The 22,856-nt window shown below is 44.5% G+C and overlaps 1 protein-coding gene across 8 annotated transcripts in view; it reads left to right on the top strand.

Moving 5' to 3' along the window:
• Nucleotides 1-22,856, top strand: part of LOC144485491 (NACHT, LRR and PYD domains-containing protein 3-like) — a 235,575-nt gene that overhangs the window by 152,171 nt on the left and 60,548 nt on the right. For 7 of the 8 annotated variants that reach the window (XM_078203631.1, XM_078203635.1, XM_078203633.1 and 4 more), the window contains 4 exons: nt 3,054-3,225; nt 3,329-3,394; nt 7,701-9,438; nt 21,288-21,374. In XM_078203631.1, the coding sequence (XP_078059757.1) occupies nt 3,054-3,225; nt 3,329-3,394; nt 7,701-9,438; nt 21,288-21,374 (2,063 nt within the window). Of the gene's footprint in view, nt 1-2,750; nt 2,776-3,053; nt 3,226-3,328; nt 3,395-7,700; nt 9,439-21,287; nt 21,375-22,856 lie in introns of those variants that run through there. The other variant, XM_078203637.1, reaches the window with a different exon arrangement.

The raw sequence follows: 22,856 nt of genomic DNA, 5'->3' as shown, positions 1-22,856 counted from the left end.
CACTGTGAGCCAAGCTGTTCAGTGCAGCTACAACACTGGCATCTACCCGACAATATGGAAATATTGCCAGCAACAGCCTGTCCATGATAAACAGGACAAACCCACTCCAGGAATTACCATTCTATTAATCTATTCACAGTCATCAAAATGATGGAAGGGATCATCAACAGTTCTTGTAGTGGTCCTTGCTCAGCAATAACCTGCTCACAGATGCTTAGTTTGCGTTCTGCCAGGACCACTCTGCTGCAGAGCTCCTTTGGTTCAGAAATGGTTGAAAGAATTACAGGGGAGAGGTGAAAGGGTCTGTCATTCACATCAAGACAGCATTCTAACTCAATTAGCATCAAAACCTTCCGACAAAACTGGAGTCAATGGAAATCCGTAATCATATCGCCTCTGACACTTGTTTTCAGTGAAGACAGATCCACTTTCCACAATGGGTCCTCGTCCAACCACACAATCATCTCAACCATTCCAGTTGTTTTCAGAAGCTGCAATAATTTTGTTGCACTGAGGGAACCACAACTGGATACAATATTCTAAATGTTGTCTCATCAATGATTTTAGAAATGAGCTGGATTATCTCACTTTGACTCAATATTGCCCTCACAATACACCACAACGCTTAGTTTACTGCAACTGACACTGAATCGTATCAATTTTCGATCCTTAGTCTCAGAATCTTACAGAATAGAAGCTGGAATCATGTTAAAAAGAATGCTGTCCCTATTTTTTTCATTGTGGAAAGTCAGTCTTCACGGGGGAATATAACATCATTGAATTTCTGCCCCTGTGCTCTGGGAAAGTAATTTACTCCCTCTCTTAAACATTGAAAAAAATAACTCCATTGTCTGCTACCCCCGACACAAACTCCATCTCCTCACCACCTGATTGTATTCCATTCCCAGCCGCTGACTGAGACCTGGCCAGACTATCTGTGACTTCAGTGTTCAGAATCAAGCTGAACTCCATTTCCTGCATAATTGTCAGTGCAGAAATATCCTTATTCTCTGAATGTAACACTGCAAATTTCTCCTCCCACCTCAGCACAGCTCCTGCTGAATCCGAATCTATATTTTTGTTACCTCCAGATTTGTCTGTTCCAATGTTCTCCTGTTGGGCCTCCCACATCGCCCTTTATCTTCAGCTCCTCAGATTCTGCTGCCTTTACTGTGTTCCCCGTCAGAATCCAGATATCACTTTGTGCTCACAATGGCCCCCCAGTCCTCAGATGTCTTCGATTTAAAATTCCCATTCTTCTAGTTTCCGAGTCAATGAGTTTGAACCATTCCTGTAAACTCCAGTCTGAAATTCTCCATTAGCACGACTCTGACATCTTGCACAGCCCCTCCTTCACACCCCACTTGTAACTGTGTTAATATCTCTCGAATCCTATCTCACTCCCCTCTCCCCTTCACCGGGATTTCATACTAGTAATTTGAAAACAAAAAATGTTTTTTTTCTGGAATTTGAGTTACTGAGCGGTAAAGTTTACATTAGATTTTTCAGCATTGTCAATGGCTCATTCTCCTGACCTAAATTAGCAGTCTGTATTTGGATTAGTCAATGGCAATTTGTCAGTTAAATTTCATTATAACATTGCTTCCATTTAAATAACTTAAGGATCAGACTCATTATTTCCCTGCCATCTGAGTTCTGATTCGTTGTTTATTTTACTTACACATGGAGAGCAGGAATCCCTACAGTCCATAAGGAGGCCCATCATTCTGCACCAACTCTTTAAAAGAGCAGCTTATCCAGGCCCATCTTTAGACAATGGAAACAGGAGCACCTGCAGGAAACCCACACAGACATGGGAAGAATGTGCAAACTCCGCACAGCCAGTCGCCCAAGGCCGGGATCAAACCTGTGAGACAGCAATGGTAACCACTGTGCTGCTAGGAGTAGGCCGTTCAGCCCCTCGAGTCTGCCCCGCTCTTTAATAACATGATTTGATTGTAGCCTCCAATCTGCAGACTGCCTATCCACGATACCCATAACTCCTTGCTGACCAAGACGCCATCCACCTCTCCGTTCCTACCACCGTTTCAGGAAGAGCGTTTCAAAGACACACTACCCTTTTGGAGAAAAAATACATTGCCACATCTCATCAGGATTTCCTGGTAAATCACAGCGTGATTTAAGTGTGTGGAAAAAGTGCATCATGTTGTCAATCAGTCATCGAATGTCATAGAATCAGAGAAACCCTACAGTGCAGAAAGAGGCCATCTGGCCCATCGAGTCTGCACCGACCACAATCCCACCCAGGCCCTACCCCCTTATCCCTAAACATTTACCCGCTAATCCCTCTAACTTCCGCATCTCAGGACACTTAGGGGCAATTTTAGCATAGCCAATCCACCTAACCCGCACATCTTTAGACTGTGGGAGGAAACCGGAGCACCCGGAGGAAACCCACGCAGACACGAGGAGAATGTGCAAACTCCACACAGGCAGTGACCCAAGCCGGGAATCGAACCCAGGTCCCTGGAGCTGTGAAGCAGCAGTGCTAACCACTGTGCTACCGTGCCGCCCGGGAATCGAACCCAGGTCCCTGGAGCTGTGAAGCAGCAGTGCTAACCACTGTGCTACCGTGCCGCCCGGGAATCGAACCCAGGTCCCTGGAGCTGTGAAGCAGCAGTGCTAACCACTGTGCTACCGTGCCGCCCGGGAATCGAACCCAGGTCCTTGGGGCTGTGGAGCAGCAGTGCTAACCACTGTGCTACCGTGCCACCCCATCATGTTGGACACTGAAGGACAGACAGCTAATCACATGTAAATATATCAGATTCTCAGTGATTCCTCACACGAGTTGAAATGTGTTTTTGATTTCTAGTTCAGTTGATTCACATTTGTTTATTGTTAGTGATTGGAACGAGATTTCAAGAGAATTTTCAGTCCATGTTTATTATGGATCAGGACCCGGCCCAGTGACTGATTTCTGAGCTGAAAACAACTGGGAAATCCCATCACTGAGCAGATCCTTTCCATCTCATTCTCAGTGTTTATCTTTCACTCTGCGTCTCATTATTCTTCATTACTATTCTTCATAGAAAGTCACTGAGCTCGTGGATAAGGGAAACCGGGCGGACAGTTCCAAACTTCTCCTCAATCTGGTGATGGAAAAAGGATCTCGGGCTCGAAGGGTGATGTGGGAATCCTTTGTGAGAATGCGTCACGGAGTCCCAAAACTGGATAAAATACTGAAAGAAACACAGGAGCTTGGTACGGTAAAATCACAGTGAATTCAATTTCCCATTTAAACACTGTCGATATCACTGTAATATTACACTGAGCTGGTTTCATGGAAGTTCATTTATTTAAACAGGTGCTGATTCGTTTGATTATATCAACATCGCACATGGTTTATCTGAATTACCCACTAACCTGAAAGGTAAGAGAGGAAATGGAGATTACAAACTATTTCACTTCTGAGAATCTGAATGATTGGTTGGAGCCTTTGTTTAAGAGATTGTGAAAATCTGGGATACTGAAAATTAAAGACTGGAAATTGGGTAGAGCATGATTCGGTTTTGTCATTAATGCTCGACCATACTAGCTTCAAATTACAATTCATATGATCTGTCGTTTTTTTTTCCAAAAATGTGTGACCATTGCATCTTTTCACTTAACCTAGCTGTTAATTGCTATTACTTCTGAAGTCTTATAGACACCTGTCCGAAACCCGGTACCGTGTGAATTCAGTACAGTGCTCCTGCGTGCCTGGGTGTTCTAACAGAAAGCAAAGAGTGGGGTAAATGGTTGTTTTGGTTGGCGATCAGTGACGAGTGGTGTGCCTCAGGGATCAGTGTTGGGACCGCAATTGTTTACGATTTGCACAGATGAGTTGGAGACCAAGTGTAGTGTGTCAAAATTAGCAGATGACACTCAGATGAGTGGCAGAGCAAAGTGTGCAGAGGACGCTGAAAGTCTACAAAGGGATATAGATAGTCTGAGTGGGCGAGAGTCTGGCAGATGGAGTGCAATGTTGGTAAATGTGAGGTCATCCATTTTGGTACGAGCAACAGCAAAATGGACTATTACTTAAATGGCAAAAAATTGCAGCATGCGGCTGTGCAGAGAGACCTGGGTGTCCTTGTGCAAAAATCACAAGGTGTTTGTAGGTGTAGCAGGTAATTAAGAAGGCAAATGGAATTTTGTCCTTCATTGATAGACGGATGGAGTTTAAAAACAGCGAGGTTATGTTGCAGCTGTATAAGGTGCTGGTCAGGCCACACCTGGAGTACTGTGCACAGTTTTGGTTTCCTTACTTGAAAAAGGATATACTGGCACTGGAGGGGGTGCAGAGGAGATTTGCTCGGTTGATTCCGGAGTTGAGAGGGTTGGCTTTTGAGGAGAGACTGAGTGGACTGTGAAGATACTTATTGGAATTCAGAAGAATGAGGGGAGATCTTATAGAAACATACAAGATTATGAAGGGAATAGATAAGATAGAAGCAGGGAAGTTGTTTCCACTGGCAGGTGAAATTAGAACTTGGGGGCATGGCCTCAAAATAAGAGGGAGCAGATTTAGGACTGAGTTGAGGAGGAACTTCTTCAACCAAAGTGTTGTGAATCTGTGGAATTCCCTGCCCAGTGAAGCAGTTGAGGCTACCTCACTAAATGTTTTTAAAGCAAGGATAGCTACATTTTTGAACAGGAAAGGAATTAAGTGTTATGGTGAGCAGGTGGGTAAGTGGAGCTGAGTCCACAAAAAAATCAGCCATGATCTTATTGAATGGTAGAGCAGGCTTGAGGGGCCAGATGGCCTATTCCTGCCCCTAGTTCTTATGTTCTGGGCTCACAGTAAAGAGTCGGGCCTTGAGCCAGATGTAAAGGGTTCGCTGCACCTGAGAAATCATTCCTACCGTAAACATATCAAATTAGTGAGTAGCAAAATCCCAGATGGCCCATCAAGCCAAACCCGGGCCACCAGGGCTCAGTGTTCAGAAGCGGAGATGTCCACTGATGACTGTGCAATGTTCCAGAACATTCATGACTCCTCAGATACTGAAGCAATTCCTGTCCAAATGCAGCAAGTTCTGGACAAAATCTAGGCTTGATCTGACAAGGTTGCATGTAAATTTCACACCACACACGTACCAAGCTATAACTATCTCCAACAAGAGTGGATTCAACCACCACCCCTTGACAATCGGTGGCATCAGTTTTCTGTATCCCCCACTGTCAACAACCTGAGGGTTACCATTGACCAGAAACTGAACTGGACTCGATATATAAATAGTGTGACTACAAGAACAGGTCAGCTGCTAAGGATTCTACAGCGTGAAAGTCATCTCTTGCTCCCTGTAAACTTTCCACCATCCACAAGGCACAAGTCAGAAGTGTGATGGAATTCTCTGCCCTCACCTGGGTAAGTGCAGCTCAACGACACGCGTGGAATTCCTCACATACCAGTTTAAAGTAGACTGTTTGATTAATACCTGCCCACAAAACTTATCCCCCCCACCACTGATGAAAAATGGCAGCAGTGTTTACCATCTACAAGATGCACTGCTGAACACAGCAAGGCTGCTGAGACAGCACTTTCCAAACTCATGGCTGCTGCCATCCAGAAGATCAAGGGCAGCAGTCACAGGGGCACACCACTGTTTTCCACCAAGTCACTCACCACCCTGACTTGGAAATATCTCTGTCCGTTCAAAAACAAAGAACAAAGTAAAGTCCAGCACAGGAACAGGCATCTTTGGCACTCCAGGCCTGCGCAGACCATGATGCCTGCCTAAACTGAAACCGTCTGCACACACAGAGTCCGTATCCTTCCATTCCCATCCTATTCATGTATTCGTCTAGTTACCCCTTAAATGCTGCTGTCGTACCTGTTCCCGCCCCCTCCCCAGACAGCACGTCCCAGACATTCACCATCCTCTGTGTAAAAGAAACTTGTCTCACACATCTGCTCTAAACTTCTCCCCACGCACCTTAAACCTATGTTCCCGAGTACTTGACTTGAAACACTATAAAAGGGGAAGGTTATTTTTGTTTTGAGTTCTCTGTCTAAAGGCAGGTTATATCTCCACCATGGGCAGGGCAACGAGCGAGGTCCTGAATTCACCTTGGAACAGGGATCAATCGTCAGGCTGTTGTTATAACATAAACCACATCAAGCGTCCACCCAACTGATCCAAACGGCTCTGCAATAACTCGCTTAATGTGGTAACAGCCTGATAGAATAGCAGAACTTTCCATGTTCAAAACTGTTGCTTTTCCAATGCACACAATATGACGAGAACCTACTGAAGTTTACGCACAGTAACAGTGAGACTCCTGAACAATTACAGTCTCTCCCGCTCCTACGCAGTGTCTAATATCCCACTTAGCATTTCTGCAGCAGATTGGGAGCTCTGACCAGTTCACAAACTATGTGGACTGCTATATAATCAAGATCTACAATGAGATGTCTATAATAAGGGCAGGGTGGAAAGTATTAACCATCAGAGTTAAAACATCACCTTTGTAAAATCAATGGGGGCGATTCTCCCAGGTCGCTGTGCTGCTTTGGTAGTGCAGCAGACCAGGAGACTGGTGCAGAGCCGTTTCACAGGCTTCCCGCTGGGGGCCATAGCCTGCCTGCGTCTCCGGCAGCTGGATTTCGGGCACCGACAGCTCCGTGCCAGAGATCCGCGCGGAGCTGTATAAATTATTACAATGCGCATTTGAATCTGCTTAAAAGTCATTAGCGGGCCCAGCACTGAGATTTCCAGGCCCACGAGCCTCTCGCCCCGCCACCCCCTCACGTCAGGAGTGGTTCACTCCGACGGGGTTTTGTACAACTTCCCATTTGCAGGGAGCTGGTGACCAGACCCCGCTGGAGTGAAGGGGATGTCATCGAGGCCCCCATGGGGTTGGAGGTGGCTGGGGTACCCTGGGCATTGCCAGCCTGGGCCCCTGGCACTTCCAAAGGGGCAAAGTGCTAATGTCCAGGACACCTTGGCACTGCCTACTGGGCATTGAGCAGTGCCAAGAGTACAGGGCCTAATGGGGATCGGGCCTGTGGGGGTGAGCAGTGGGGGTGGGGAGTCCTGCTTCCACTCTGCATTCGGGCTGAGTGACGGAGGGAGGGAGGACAGCGATTGGGGCTGGCCATCAGGGTGGGGGGAGGAGATCAGCCTTCTGGGGTGGGGGGGGGTGTCAAGATTACGGCGGGGTCAGTCCGTTGGGGTGGGGGGGAGGGGGCGTTGGGACTGTGTAGGAGGGGGAGGGGAGGGGGCGTTGGGACTGTGTAGGAGGGGGAGAAGTGCTGGCTGCCGGCATTGTGGGGCCAGTACGCATGCGCCGATCTCTGCGCTGACAGATCATCGCACGCACAGTGGCCGCTCAGCGCGATGCTGCCGGTCCCTCCAGTTTGATTCACGCTCCTGCACTCTGCTCTGCAGAGATTGTGGGAGATTCATTTTGAAACTCCCGCTGAAAAGTCCAGCGTGATTTACTCCAGTTTTTACCCAAATTCGACACCAAGATTCCTTTTCGGGAGAATCGCCCCCAACATGTGATAGAAATATTGGAATTAAGTGAAGACCTGAAACTTTAAGTGGAAATTAATCATTGTCAAATGAGGTTTTCAATAATTCAATTTTATATCCTACTCAAACCTTGACTGACACTGTAAAATAAATCTCTCAATTCAGCAAAGACAGTGTCTTAATGCAACTAACATTTTCTCTCTGTTCTTATTGAAGATCTCCAACAGAAACACAAGGAGACACTCCGGGTACAAACTCAAACACTGAGAGTGAACACTATCCTCATAAAGGAGAAGGTTAAGATTTTCCAGCTGGTTGGTCGATACGCTGAGCTCACGGTTATTTCTACTGTTCGAGATCGGACACTTGTCGAACATGAACTGCTGGCAAGAGGCCGAGACCATGAAGAATGGAGAGAGAAACATCTCCGGAGAGAACTGGAAAAAATCCGAACTGATCAATTGTTTCAGAGCAGCTTTTCCCAGAGAAAATCCAAATCTGGGAATTCAGCAGCAGTGAGCGGAGTGCCGGGAATTGGAAAAACAACAATGGTACAAAAAATTGTTCATGACTGGGCCACTGGGAAAATATACCCACACTTTCAATTTGTTTTCAGTTTTAAATTCCGGGATTTGAACACTATTAATTGTAGAATAAACCTGAGGAATCTGATATTGGATCAGTATCCCTACTTTGGGAATATTCTGGGAGAGCTCTGGAAGAACCCAAAAGGATTGCTGTTTATATTCGATGGTTTGGATGAATTCAAGGACAGGATTGATTTTGCTGACAATCGGAGAAATACAGAACCTCAGTCCATGTGCACAGATCCCGAATGCTGGTGTGAAGTGTCTGACATTGTGTACAGTTTAATACAGCACAAGCTGCTCCCAGGATGTTCAGTGCTAGTGACCAGCCGCCCCACTGCATTACATTTATTGGAAAAGGCTGAGATCAGTGTCTGGGCTGAAATCCTGGGATTTGTTGGTGATGAACGGAAGGAATATTTCAACAAGTTTTTTGAAAATCAGACAGTGGCAGCAGCTGTTTTCAAACACGTGGAGGAGAACGAGATCCTGTACACCATGTGTTACAACCCTTCCTACTGCTGGATCCTCGGTCTGTCACTGGGTCCCTTCTTTACACAAAGAGACAGGAAACAGCAGCAAGTTCCCAAGACCATCACCCAACTATATTCCTACTATATTTACAACATTCTGAAAAACCATGGCCGAGAGATTGAAAACCCCCGTGATGTGTTACTGAAGCTTGGTGAGATGGCCTACACAGGAGTCTCCAAGAAGAAGATTGTGTTTAGAAATGGAGATTTGATTGAGTACAATCTACAATCTTCCCAGTTCCTGTCTGGGTTCCTGATGGAACTTTTGGAGAGAGATGTTTCTGCCCAGAGTGTGGTTTATACATTCCCACACCTCACCATCCAAGAGTTTGTAGCTGCACTCACACAATTCCTGACTCCAGATCCTGGGGAGATCGGGAAACTCCTCAGTGAAGCCCACAGTGAGGAAGATGGGCGATTTGAGATATTTCTCCGTTTTGTTGCTGGTCTGTCCTCCCCACAGTCAGCTCGACCCCTGGTGGAGTTTCTGGGTCCATTTCTTCATCAAACAACCTGCCGAGTGATTGACTGGGTGAAGGAGCAGGTTGAAGGGCAGATTGGAGACACAGAGACTGAAACTGGGAAGAGGAAGCTCCTGAACACATTCCACTACCTGTTTGAGTCTCAGAATAAAGCACTGGCTCGGAACACAGTGGGATCTGTGGAAAAACTTTCATTTAGCGGATTGCAACTGACCCCGATTGACTGTGCGGTCCTGTCTCATGTCATTGGACTCTGTGATACAATAAAACACCTCGATCTACAGCTATGCAACATTCAGTGTGAAGGGCTCCAGCGGCTGGGACCCATTCTGCACAAGTGTCAGGAGTTGAGGTAACTGTTTGGTCTCAGAGCGGATATTTTCATTGTTGAGAAGCCATTTCCTTTGTTCTAATAAAACAGAGGCATGTTCATTCGAGGACATCAAGAGAGAAACAATGTCCAATGGTCACAAAGTGTGGGAGAATGGCACAAAGTAATAATGCTCATTTGAGAGCAGATGCAGATATGATGGGCCGATTGGCCTCCTTCTGAACCTGTAATAAATCCAGATTCTCTGATAAAACTACATCGTTTCAAGAAGGCAGATTCTCCTGGAATAGGCGTGGGCAATAAATGTTGGCATAACCAGCGATGCCCACGTTCCTTGAATGAATAAAAACATTATTGGGATGAATTTTAAATAATTAGAGCTGTAAAGGCCTCCCTCCAAAATCTGAAAAAGGATCATTCCCTCTCCCAACAGAAACCATCTGATTCTGTACGATGCTATACAGAAATTAGTTTGTCTTGTTCGGTGCAGCTTACAGTTTGTGTTTAATTATGATCAGGATTATTTTCCTGCGCTCTCCCTGTGTTATGTATTACAGTCGGTGTGTGTTATATTGGGACAATGTCCCTTTATAAGTCACGTGATCACTGGTGACATCATCAGTTCGGGTTGCTTTCTGAATGCCTGCGTTGCGCTGCCTCTACTGGCAGCCTCTGTGAACTCCGTCTTGCTTCTTGGATTAACTGGTTGTAACTGAAACTCAGAGCTTCTATCATTCATTGTGGGCCTCTGAATAGAAGCAACCATTTCTTTAAACCTCTATAACTCTTACAACGTCGTAAACCTTAAATTAAAATGTAGGGACAGTTTAAATTGAAACCAAAAACCCGCAAGCGGGTAGCTTTGTTTAACATGAAGTGAAATTAAAGTTTTGGCCCTTTCTGAGCTCACAAGCACAGAAACACAAATTAAACTTAAACTCATGAATTACTGTGTAATGCCCACAAACACAAGTTATTACATAACAGTGAAGCCCAAGATGCTGTTTTCTTTATTAATTGCTACCTACACTTGCCCTGCCAATGGCAATGATCGATGCACACATGTGTTCAGTCCCTCTGATCCTGCAATCCGTGAACAATTCTACCGATTATTTTATATTGCTTCCTCATGTGCATGTTTCCTGAAAGTATCACCTCACCCGTCTCTGCATTGAACTTAATCTGCCACCTATCTGTACACTCCACCATAGTCTGTTTTTCAATCCCAAGCTCTCCTCACAGTTTACAATGCCTCAAACTGTTCTGTGATCAACAAACTTTGAAATTTTCCTCGAGACTGCAAACCATAGAAACCCTACAGTGCAGGAAGAGGCCATTCGGCCCATCAAGTCTGCACCGACCACAATCCCACCCAGGCCCTACCCCCATATCCCTACATGTTTTACCCTCTAATCCCTGTAACCTACACATCTCAGGACACTAAGGAGCAATTTTAGCATGGCCAATCAACCTAACCCGCACATCTTTAGACTGGGAGGAAACCGGAGCACCCGGAGGAAACCCACTCAGACACGAGGAGAATGTGCAAACTCCACACACACAGTGACCCAAGCCGGGAATCGAACCCAGGTCCCTGGAGCTGTGAAGCAGCAGTGCTAACCACTGTGCTACCGTGCCACCCAAACACCTAGATCATTCACATATATCAGGGAAAAGCAAGGATCCCAATACCAACTGCTTGGGTTCTCCATTACCGACATCCTCCAGCCTTAAAAATATCCATTACTCTTTGTTCATCCAATTTTGTATCCACGTTGCTACTTTCCCATTTATTTTATGAGCTTATGCCACAAGTCTGTTGTGTCACTGCATCAGATGATTTTTGAATATCCATGTACACCACATCAACAGCAGAACCATCATTGACCCTTTCAGTTGCTTCCTCCAGTTCACAGCAATATAAAGCCTGTCGAAAACGGCATTTTTTTTTAACCAACCAATGAATTTAGTTTCCTCTGTGTCACTATTAGATTCACCATTTCCCTTTTGAACTCAGCGTGGGCCGGCTCAGAGTAGCTGAATGATCAACTGACCCTCCAACCCTCAGCTAAGTTTAACACTACTGCTCCAGGCTGGAGCCGCAGACTTGACTAAATTGGATTGACCCAGTCTTTTCGGTTGTGGTTACTACCTCCTGGCCCTCTCTTCATCCACTCCAACAAACTGAGATAGCTGGGAATTAAACCTGTATCAACTGCTTGGAAAGCAACTATGCTCGCTATGATATCACCATCATTGCATTTAGGGACTCCTGTGGTGTAGGTGCACCCACAGTGCTGTGAAAAAGAGATTTCCAGGACTTTGACCCAGTCACTGTGAAGGAACGGCGATATCTTTCCAAGTCAGGATGATGTGTATCTTGAAGGGAACTTCCAGGTGGAGATGTTTCCATTTATCTGCTTGTCCTTCAAGGGATAGAAATCACAGGATTGGAAGGTGCTGTGTAACGAGCCATTGGGAGTTGTTGCACTGCATCTTGTAGATGGTACACACTGCTCGCTCTGTACCTCTGTGGTGGATGGAATGAGTGTTGAAGGTGATGGGTGGAGAACCAGTCAACAAGCAGAGTTATCCTGGATGGTGGCGAGCTTCCTGAATCTTGAGCTGCGCTCATGCAGACAAGTGGATGGTATTCAATCAAATTCCTGACATGTGTCTTGTAGATGGTGGAAATGTTTTCGGAAGTGAGGAGGTGGGTTACTCTGTGCAGAAATCCTGGCCTTTAACCTTCTCTTATAGCCACAGTATTGATCTGGCTCATCTGCTTCTGATCAATGGTAACACCCAAGATGTTGATAGTTGGGGATTCATGGGGATGATAATCCCATTGAATGTAAAGGGATATGACTGTATTCTCTCTTGGTGGAAATAGTCATCGCCTGGGAGTTCTCAGCCCTTCCCTTGTTCAAGCCTTGCTAAATATGGACAGGTCCTGCATCACTATCTCGCGGAGTTGAGAATGGTGCTGAACGTTGTACAGACATCAGCAAACATCTCCACTTCTGACCTGATGATGGAGGAAATGTAATTGATGAAGTTGCTGAAGATGGTTGGGCCTTAGGCACTCCCCTGAGAAATTCCTGCTGTGATTTCCTGGAGATGAGATGACCCTCTCTTCACCCACTCCGACAAACTGAGATAGCTGGGAATTAAACCCGTATCAACTGCTTGGAAAGCAACTATGCTCACAATTATATCACCGGCATTGCATTTAGGGACTCCTGTGGTGTAGGTGCACCCACAGTGCTGTGAGAAAGAGAGTTCCAGGATTTTGACCCGGTCACTGTGAAGGAACGGTGATATATTTCCAAGTCAGGATGGTGTGTATCTTGGAAGGGAACTTCCAGGTGGTGATGTTTCCATTCATCTGCTGCCCTTGTCCTCCCAGGGATAGAAATCACAGACTGGGCAGTGCTGTGTAACGAGCCATGGTGAGTTGTTGCACTGCATCTTGTAGATGGTCCAACAGCCACAACTAACTTCCTTTGTGCTGGTATTACTCCAATCGGCAGATAGTTTTCATAGAAAGAAATCATAGAAACCCTACCGTGCAGAAAGAGGCCACTCGGCCCATCGAGTCTGCACTGACCACAATCCCACCCAGGCCCTACTTCCATATCCCGACATATTTACCCACTAATCCCTCTAATCTACGCATCTCAGGACACTCGGGGCAATTTTTTTAGCATAGCCAATCAAACTAACCCGCACATCTTTGGACTGTGGGAGGAAACCGGAGCATCCGGAGGAAACCCACGCAGACACGAGGAGAATGTGCAAACTCCGCACAGACAGTGACCCGAGCCGGGAATCGAACCCAGGTCCCTGGAGCTGTGAAGCAGCAGTGCTAACCACTGTGCTACCGTGCTGCCCATTTCTAATTTCCATTGACTTCAGTTTTTCTCTGGCTCCTTTTTGCTACATGTGGCCATATTCTGCCTTGATGTCAAGGGCAGACACTCTCCCCTCTCATCCTGAGTTCAGCTCTGCTGTCCGTGTTTGCATCAAGGCTGTAATGAGGTAGGGGGCTGAGTGACCCTGAGTAAGCACAAGCTTCAAGTCAGATAGCAGGTCATTGCTAATTAAGTGTCACTTGTTAGTCTCGTGAGCCTTCCATTACTCTGCTGATGATCGAGAGTAGACTGATGGGGTGGTAAATGGACAGATTGGATTTGTTCTCTCCTTTTTGTTTACGGTTAGATCTGGACAATTTCCCACTATTTTGGGTAAACATCAGTGTTGTAGCTCTACTGGAACAGCTTGGCGAGGAACAGAGCAACTTCTGGAGCAGTAATCTTCAGTACAGTTACTGGAATATTGTCAAGATCTGTGGTCTTTGCCGTATCCATTATCTTTAACTATTTCTTGACATCATGTGGAGTGAATGGAATGAGCTGATATCTGTGATGCTGGGGCCCTCTGGATGGTTCAGCCACTGAAGTTAGTTACTAATATTTGAACCATATCTTTTGTACTGATGTGCGAGTCTCCTCCGTCATGAGGATGGGATATTTGTGGAGCCTCCTCCTTCTGTTGTTTCATCGTCCACTATCATTCACAGCTAAATGTGGCAGGACTGCAGAGCTTACATCTGAGCCGAGGAAACCAGAATTTCCTGAATGAGGAAACCTGCTGCTGGAAAATCTCAGTCAAACTGTCAGTGATATGAAACAGGATTTTCGGATAATCCTTTTCCTATGTGAGGATCTACCGGGAAGAGGGAACTCCCGGTAATTCCCGGAGATAGAACACGAGCCATACCTGCAGAAAATGTAGAGCCTGTTTACTGTGGAATGTAGCGGGAGACACCCCTCCCCTATAAACTAATCAAACAGAAATATTTCAACTTTCTAATGGGAGAATAATCTTTCCTGGTTGTATAAAATCTAGGGGATGGATCTTAAAGCAACAGTTAGCACAGTTTCACACTTTAACTCACCCTGAGATATTATACAGATGATATAATGTCAATAGTTAAGCACAGGGAATCCCGAGCGATCCACTCTCACAGCTTTATCATTTAACCCTCAGTAAAATGTACAATTCTCATAAAATCCTGGATTTATGTAACAGCAGAAATGATTTGAATTTCTGGAAACTTAGCAGGGTCAGTGAGATTCAGGAGGGTAATTCTGATGATCAGGAAATGAGACCAGAATGTGGGACATGTTTAAAAATTACTTGCTTGTTCACAGGATGTGGGCATCACCTCCTCGAGGGGCCATTAGCAGTGGGAAATAAATGCTGGTCTAGCCAGCGACACCCATATCCCATGGACAATTAAACAAAATATACATTTTGAGAGGTGTAAAACTGGTTTCCCCCAGTAGGCAAACCAGTGAGAGTGAATTGTTCAGTTGTTTCAATGCTGACTATTGCCTTTTCCATTCAACAGAAAGGATTTGATATTTGATTTAATATTGTCACATTTATGAGTGCCAAAGCATACCGTACATAGGTACAAAACTACAGCGGTTCAAGAAGGCAGATTCTCGTGGGCAAATAGGCATCGGCAATAAATGTTGGCAAAACCAGCGATGATCACGTTCCTTGACTGAATAAAAGCATTATTGGGATAAATTTTAAATAATTAGAGGTGTAAAGGCCTCGTTACAAAATTTAAAAAAAGGATATTTCACTCTCCCAACAGAAACCATCTGATTATGTATGATGCCAGAAGGAAATTTGTTTCTCTTGTGTTCGGTACAGCTGACAGTTTGTGGCTAATTATTGTCAGGATTATTTTCCTGCACGCTGCCTCTGTTATGTATTATAGTTGGTGTGTGTTTTATCGGGACAGTGTCCTTTTATAAGTCATGTGATAACTGGTAACATCAGTCAGGGTCGCAGTGGAGGTTCAGTCTTGTATTAAACCTCACAGTGTGCAGTTATGAAAAGAAACCTCCCTTAGGTTACAGCAGCCCACGCTGTTTCTGTTCCATGGTTCTGACTGCAGCCTCATAAAACCTGAATCACTCGCTGTGTTTAAAAAAATAGCTTTATTCACACTGTATTTGCATCTTTTGCAAATCACTTTAAATCTTGTTGTTGATCCTTGTCCGAGCAGCAACATTTTGATTTGCTCCTTGTTCTCTACAGCACCATCGCTATTTTGAACATTTCTATCAAATGTCCTCTCAGCATTCTTCCTTCCAAGGTGAACAACCTCTCCTATCGATCCTCGTATCTGAAGTTTCACATCCCTGTAGCCAATCTTTTAAACATGTTCAGCGCTCTCTCCAATGTGCTCTAAACCTTCCTAAAGTATGACGCACTGAACTGAGATCTAACTGATGTCTTTTGCAGGTTCAGCACAGCCTCCTTGCTCTTGTACTCTATGCCCCTATTGACAATGTTATGATCCCAGCTGATTTCTGGACAGTCAGGTCGAAGAGCAGAAACCCGGCTCAGTAAATCATAACTTTTATTTATTGTTTTATTATTTAGAAATGTAGATGAACAGAATAACAAGGTAGGCGATTAACTTTTAACAACAGAATAAAACGTTTGTTAAAAAAATAACTACAATGCACCACCCCATCTAACTTCACAGATGTCTGCAGATCTGTAAGGATGACACGAGTTACAAAATAGATCTTATGTTTTAATGTTCCCAGTAAGTACACAGTTAATGTAAACCAACAATCCACCTGTGGTTCAGATATACCACTCTCTGAAACTCAGTGACAGATGCCACCCAAAGTAACTTCAGTGGATTCTTCTTCAAATCCCCCCAAATGTTTGTAACAATGTGAGAAACCCGTCTCACTGGGACTGATGCTTCCGCTCCAGAAGCTCCACTCGAGAAACAAAAGCAGCTTTTGGAATCTTTTCAATGCTTTCTGTCAGGTGCCTTCACCAAGGATCCCTGTCCAATATTTCAATGTTTCCTTTCATTATTCCTCCATACTCAGCCGTGCCAACAGACACCAGCGCCTCATAGTCTGTATGAAGGTGTCACCAACTTTAGGAATATATCAGATATCTGGATTCTCGTGAGCAAACTTTACAATGTCTGCACCTCGCAGCTCTGTCTTTAACTGGGAGCCTCTCTCTGCTCCTCTCTTTAACTTCGGGAGCAGTCGCTTGTTCAGATTCAGGTTTTTTTTGTCTCTTTGACTTCTGTCTTCCTGGAACTCCTCTTTTCCTCCTTGGTTTCTGACGGTGATTTATCTTGTGGGTCCTGCTTTCTGAGTCCCTGCATTGCCCTGCCTCTCCTGGCAGCCTCTGTGAACTCCATCTCGCTTCTTGGGTTAACTGGTTGCAACTGAAACTCAGTGTTTCTATCATTCATTGTGGACTTCTGAATATAAGCAATCATTTTTTTAACCTCTATAACTCTGACAATGTCGTAAACCTTAAATTAAAATGCAGGGACACAAAAAACCCGCAGGCAGGCAGCTTTGTTTAACACGAAGTGAAATTAAAGTTTTGGCTCTTTCTTAACACACAAGCACAGAAACACAAATTCAACTTAAACTCATGAATTATTATCTGATGCCTACAAACATAAACTATTTCACAGCAGTAAAGCCCAAGATGCTGTATTCTTTATTAACTGCTCCCTCCACTTGCTCTGCTAACGGCAATGATCAATGTGCATATACGTCCAGTCCCTCTGCTCCTGCAATCCATGAACAATTCCACCGATTATTTTATATTCCTTCCTCATGTGCATGTTTCCGGAAAGTATCACCTCACCCGTCTCTGCATTGAACTTAATCTGCCACCTATCTGTACACTCCACTATTGTCCGTTTTTCAGTCCCAAGCTCCCCTCCTCACAGTATCCGATGCCTCAAAGGTTTCTGTGATCAACAAACTTTGAAATTTTCCTCTATACTGCAAATACCTAGATCATTCATATATATCAGGGAAAAGCAAGGATCCCAATACTGACCTCTCGGGTTCTCCACTACCGACATCCTCCAGCCTGAAAAATATCCATTATTCATTGTTCATCCAATTTTGTATCCACGTTGCTACTTTCCCAGTTATTTTATGAGCTTATGCCACAAGTCTGTTGTGTCACTGCATCAGATGATTTTTGAATCTCCATGTCCACCACATCAACAGCAGAACCATCATTGAACCTTTCTGTTGCTTCCTCCAATTAACAGCAATATAAAGCCAGTCGAAAACGGCATTTCTTTTTACCAACCAATGAATTTAGTTTTCTGTGTGTCATTATTAGACTTACCATTTCCCTTTTGAACTCAGCGTGGGCCGGCTCAGAGGAGTTGAATGATCAACTGACCCTCGGACCCTCAGCTAAGTTTAACACTACTGCTCCAGGCTGGAGCCGCAGGCTTGACTAAATTGGATTGACCCAGTCTTTTCGGTTGTGGTTACGACCTCCTGGCCCTCTCTTCATCCACTCCAACAAACTGAGATAGCTGGGAATTAAACCCGTATCAACTGCTTGGAAAGCAATTGTGCTCATTATTATATCACTGTCATTGCATTTAGTGACTCCTGTGGTGTAGGTGCTCCCACAGAGCTGTGAGAAAGAGAGTTCCAGTATTTTGACCCAGTCACTGTGAAGGAACGGTGATATATTTCCAAGTCAGGATGGTGTGTATCTTGGAAGGAAACTTCCAGGTGGTGATGTTTCCATTCATCTGATGCCCTTGTCCTTAGGGATAGAAATCACAAGTTTGGAAGGTGCTGTGTAACGAGCCATTGGGAGTTGTTGCACTGCATCTTGTAGATGTTACACACTGCTCGCTCTGTACCTCTGTGGTGGATGGAATGAATGTTGAACGTGGAGCACCAGTCAACAAGCAGAGTTATCCTGGATGGTGGCGAGCTTCCTGAATCTTGAGCTGCACTCATGCAGACAAGTGGATGGTATTTAATTAAATTCCTGACATGTGTCTTGTCGATGGTGGAAATGTATTTGGAAGTCAGGAGGTGAGTTACTTTGTGCAGAGTTCCTGGCCTTTAATCTTCTCTAAAATCCACAGTAATGATATGTCAAGTCTGTTTCTGGCCAATGGTAGCATCGAAGGTGCTGATAGTCAGGATTCAGGTGATGATAATCCCATTGAATGTAAAGGGAGTTGATTGTATTCATTCTTGGTGGAGATGGTCATCGCCTGGCACTTGTCAGCCTTCCTTGAATATTGTTCAAGCCTTGCTAAATATGGACAGGTCCTGCATCACTGTCTTGCGGAGTCGAGAATGGTGCTGAACGTTGTACAGACATCAGCAAACATCTCCACTTCTGACTTTATGATGGATGAAATTTAATTGATGAAGTAGCTGAAGATGGTTGGGACGAGGGCACTCTCCTGAGAACTTCCTGCTGTCATTTCCTGGAGTTGAGATGACCCTCTCTTCACACACTCCCAACAAACTGAGATATCTGGGAATTAAACCTGTATCAACTGCTTGGAAAGCAACTATGCTCACAATTATATCACTGGAATTGCATTTAGTGACTCCTGTGGTGTAGGTGCACCCACAGAGCTGTGAGAAAGCGAGTTCCAGGATTTTGACCCGGTCACTGAAGGAACGATGATATGTTTCCAAGTCAGGATGGTGTGTATCTTGGAAGGGAACTTCCAGGTGGTGATGTTTCCATTCATCTGCTGCCCTTGTCCTTCCAGGGATAGAAATCACAGACTGGGCAGTGCTGTGTAACGAGCCATGGTGAGTTGTTGCACTGCATCTTGTAGATGGTCCAACAGCCACAACTAACTTTGTTTGTGCTGGTGTTGCTCCAACCGGCAGATAGTTTTTTTTCTCTCATTTCCATTGACTTCAGTTTTTCTCTGGCTCCTTTTTGCTACATGTGGTCATATTCTGCCATGATGTCAAGGGCAGACACTCTCATCTCACATCCTGAGTTCAGCTCTGCTGTCCGTGTTTGCATCAAGGCTGTAATGAGGTAGGGGACTGAGTGACCCTGAGGAAGCACAAGCTCAGAGTCAGCGAGCAGGTCATTGCTAATTAAATGCTGCTTGATAGTCTCGATGACGCCTTCCTCTGTTGGTGATTGAGAGGAGACTGATGGGGTGGTAAATGGACAGATTGGATTTGTTCTTTCCTTTTTGTTTACGGTCATATCTGGGCAATTTCCCACTATTTTGGGTAAACATCAGTGTCGTAGCTCTACTGGAACAGCTTGGCGAGGAACAGAGCAACTTCTGGAGCAGTAATCTTCAGTACAGTTACTGGAATATTGTCAAGATCTGTGGTCTTTGCAGTATCCATTACCTTTAGCTATTTCTTGACATGTGGAGTGAATCGAATTAGCTGATGAAATATCTGTGATGCTGGGGACCTCTGAACGGTTTAGCCACTGAAGTTAGTTACTAATATTTGAGTCATATCTTTTGCACTGATGTATTAGTCGTCTCCGTCATGAGGATGGGATATTTGTGGAGCCTCCTCCTTCTGTTGTTTCATCATCCACTACCATTCACAGCTAAATGTGGCAGGACTGCAGAGCTTACATCTGAGCCGAGGAAACCAGAATTTCCTGAATGAGGAAACCTGCTGCTGGAAAATCTCCAGTCAAACTGTCAGTGATATGAAACCGGGTTTGCGGATAACCCTTTCCCTGGGCGGCACAGTAGCACAGTGGTTAGCACTGCTGCTTCACAGCTCCAGGGTCCCGGGTTCGATTCCCGGCTCGGGTCACTGTCTGTGCGGAGTTTGCACATTCTCCTCGTGTCTGCGTGGGTTTCCTCCGGGTGCTCCGGTTTCCTCCCACGGTCCAAAGATGTGCGGGTTAGGTTGATTGGCCAGTTTAAAAATTGCCCCTTAGAGTCCTGAGATGCGTAGATTAGAGGGATTAGCAGGTAAAATATGTGGGTGTAGGGCCTGGGTGGGATTGTGGTCGGTGCAGACTCGATGGGCCGAATGGCCTCCTTCTGCACTGTAGGGTTTCTATGATTCTATGATTCAATGTGAGGATCGACTGGAAGTAAGAACTCCCGGTAATTCCCGGAGATAGAACACGAGCCATACCTGCAGAAAATGTAGAGCCTGTTTACTGTGGAATGTAGCGGGAGACACCCCTCCCCTATAAACTCATCAAACAAATATTTCAACTTTCTAATGGGAGAATATTCTTTCCTGGTTGTATCAAATCTCGGGGATGGATCTTAAAGCAACAGTTAGCACAGTTTCAAACTTTAACTCACCCTGAGATATTATACAGATGATACAATGTCAATAGTTAAGAAGCACGGGGAATCCCGAGCGATCCACTCTCACAGCTTTATCATTTAACCCTCTGTGAAATGTACAATTCTCATAAAATCCTGGATTTATGTAACAGCAGAAATGATTTGAATTTCCGGAAACGTAGCAGGGTCAGTGAGATTCAGGAGGGTAATTCTGATGATCAGGAAATGAGACCAGAATGTGGGACATGTTTAAACGTTACTTGCTTGTTCACAGGATGTGGGCATCACCTCCTCTCGGGGCTATTAGCAGTGGGAAATAAATGCTGGTCTAGCCAGCGACACCCATATCCCATGGACAATTAAACAAAATATACATTTTGAGAGGTGTAAAAGAGTTAATTGTTCATCATTTTTCAATGCTGACTATTGCCTTTTCCATTCAACAGAAAGGGTTTGATATTATCTAATTTAATATTGTCACATTTATTAGTGCCAAAGCATAACGTACATAGGGAAGGAAAGGAAAGAGTCCAGAATGCAGTGTTACAGTCACAGCTGGGGTGCAGAGAAAGATCAACTTGGATGAGATATAATATCGTAACTTGAATCAGGTCACCACTCGTGCTAAGTTTCTGACACAAAAATAGATCCAGCTATTTTTTCTGCTGAACATTAATCTGAATTTAATGTGTTTCTCACTTTCTCCATTTAGTCTGTATTGCAATAAAGTGGGAGATTCAGGAGTGAAACTACTATCTGCGGCTCTGAGGAATCCAGAATGTAAAATACAGAAACTGGAGTAAGTATCAGACTGTGTGAGATTGTGTTAATAATCAGTGGATGGTCTGACACTGTAAATTATTATCAGTGTCAGTAATCGTGTCATTAATAACCATTCCACATCATTCCTGTCAGTATTCGTGTTAAACACCACGGATTCGCTCTGATTCCTGAAATCTTTCTCTCTCTGATCTCCAGTTTGGAGAGTAACAACCTCAGATATTCTCACCTCTGCTCTCAGTACAAACCAGTCAGTGATGTGTCTGAACCTGAGTTACAATAAACTGCGAGATTCAGGAGTGAAAGGTTTAACTAATCATTTATAATTATTCTCAAATCCATTCATGAAAATAAAAAAGATGGACAAAACGATTAAATGTTTATAGAATTCCCAGATATGGCTGGTCACATGTTCAATTTAGTTTAATTTGTCATTCAGATTATAGATGTTTATGTCTGTCGGCTTCTCAGTTTAATTGAACATAGAAAACTGCTGTATATCGGTAAGGCAGATTACAAACTACATTGAATTCTGATCAGTTTTATTCCGAGGGATCCACTCTCAAATGTATGTTAAACGGAGCTTAAGGAGCATCTGAAAAGAGAATGCAGAGATGGAGGTGGGGAGGGTATTAAAAAGAGAATTCCAGAGCTTACAGCCCAGCAGTTCAAGGCACAGCTCAGCTGGCAATGGCAATAATCCAGTAAGAAGTTTAACAACACCAGGTTAAAGTCCAACAGGTTTATTTGGTAGCAAAAGCCACACAAGCTTTCGGAGCTCTAAGCCCCTTCTTCAGGTGAGTGGGAATTCTGTTCACAAACAGAGCTTATAAAGACACAGACTCAATTTACATGAATAATGGTTGGAATGCGAATACTTACAACTAATCAAGTCTTTAAGAGACGAAACAATGTGAGTGGAGAGAGCATCAAGACAGGCTAAAAAGATGTGTATTGTCTCCAGACAAGACAGCCAGTGAAACTCTGCAGGTCCACGCAACTGTGGGAGTTACAAATAGTGTGACATGAACCCAATATCCCGGTTGAGGCCGTCCTCGTGTGTGCGGAACTTGGCTATCAGTTTCTGCTCAGCGACTCTGCGCTGTTGTGTGTCGCGAAGGCCGCCTTGGAGAACGCTTACCCGAATATCAGAGGCCGAATAATGGCAATTCTTTAATGACAATAATCACAGTGCAGAATAGTCTGAATGATGTCCCTATTAATAATGGACATTGTTTTTAAGAACACAAATAATGATACTAAATATACCATTGCTATCAGTATTTGTGTTCTTAAAAACACTATCCGCTATTAGTAGACACAAAATAAGCTTGGGAGCAAAGTTGGAGACCATGAAATAAAAGAGGCAAAGGCAGCCTGGATATGAAGTTATCTGAGTGACAGGAAACAGGCAGGAGAGGTGAACTGTACCTTTTCATTTATAGGAAGCTGACAGTGGCTTTCCCCAGCAACCAGTACTGTGTTACTACGACTAATTTTC

The sequence above is a fragment of the Mustelus asterias genome, unplaced genomic scaffold (assembly GCF_964213995.1).
Source record: "Mustelus asterias unplaced genomic scaffold, sMusAst1.hap1.1 HAP1_SCAFFOLD_195, whole genome shotgun sequence".
In the NCBI taxonomy this organism is placed as follows: domain Eukaryota; kingdom Metazoa; phylum Chordata; class Chondrichthyes; order Carcharhiniformes; family Triakidae; genus Mustelus; species Mustelus asterias.
The sequence above is the reverse complement of the archived record's forward strand: the minus strand, read 5'-3'. Positions and strand labels throughout refer to the sequence as shown.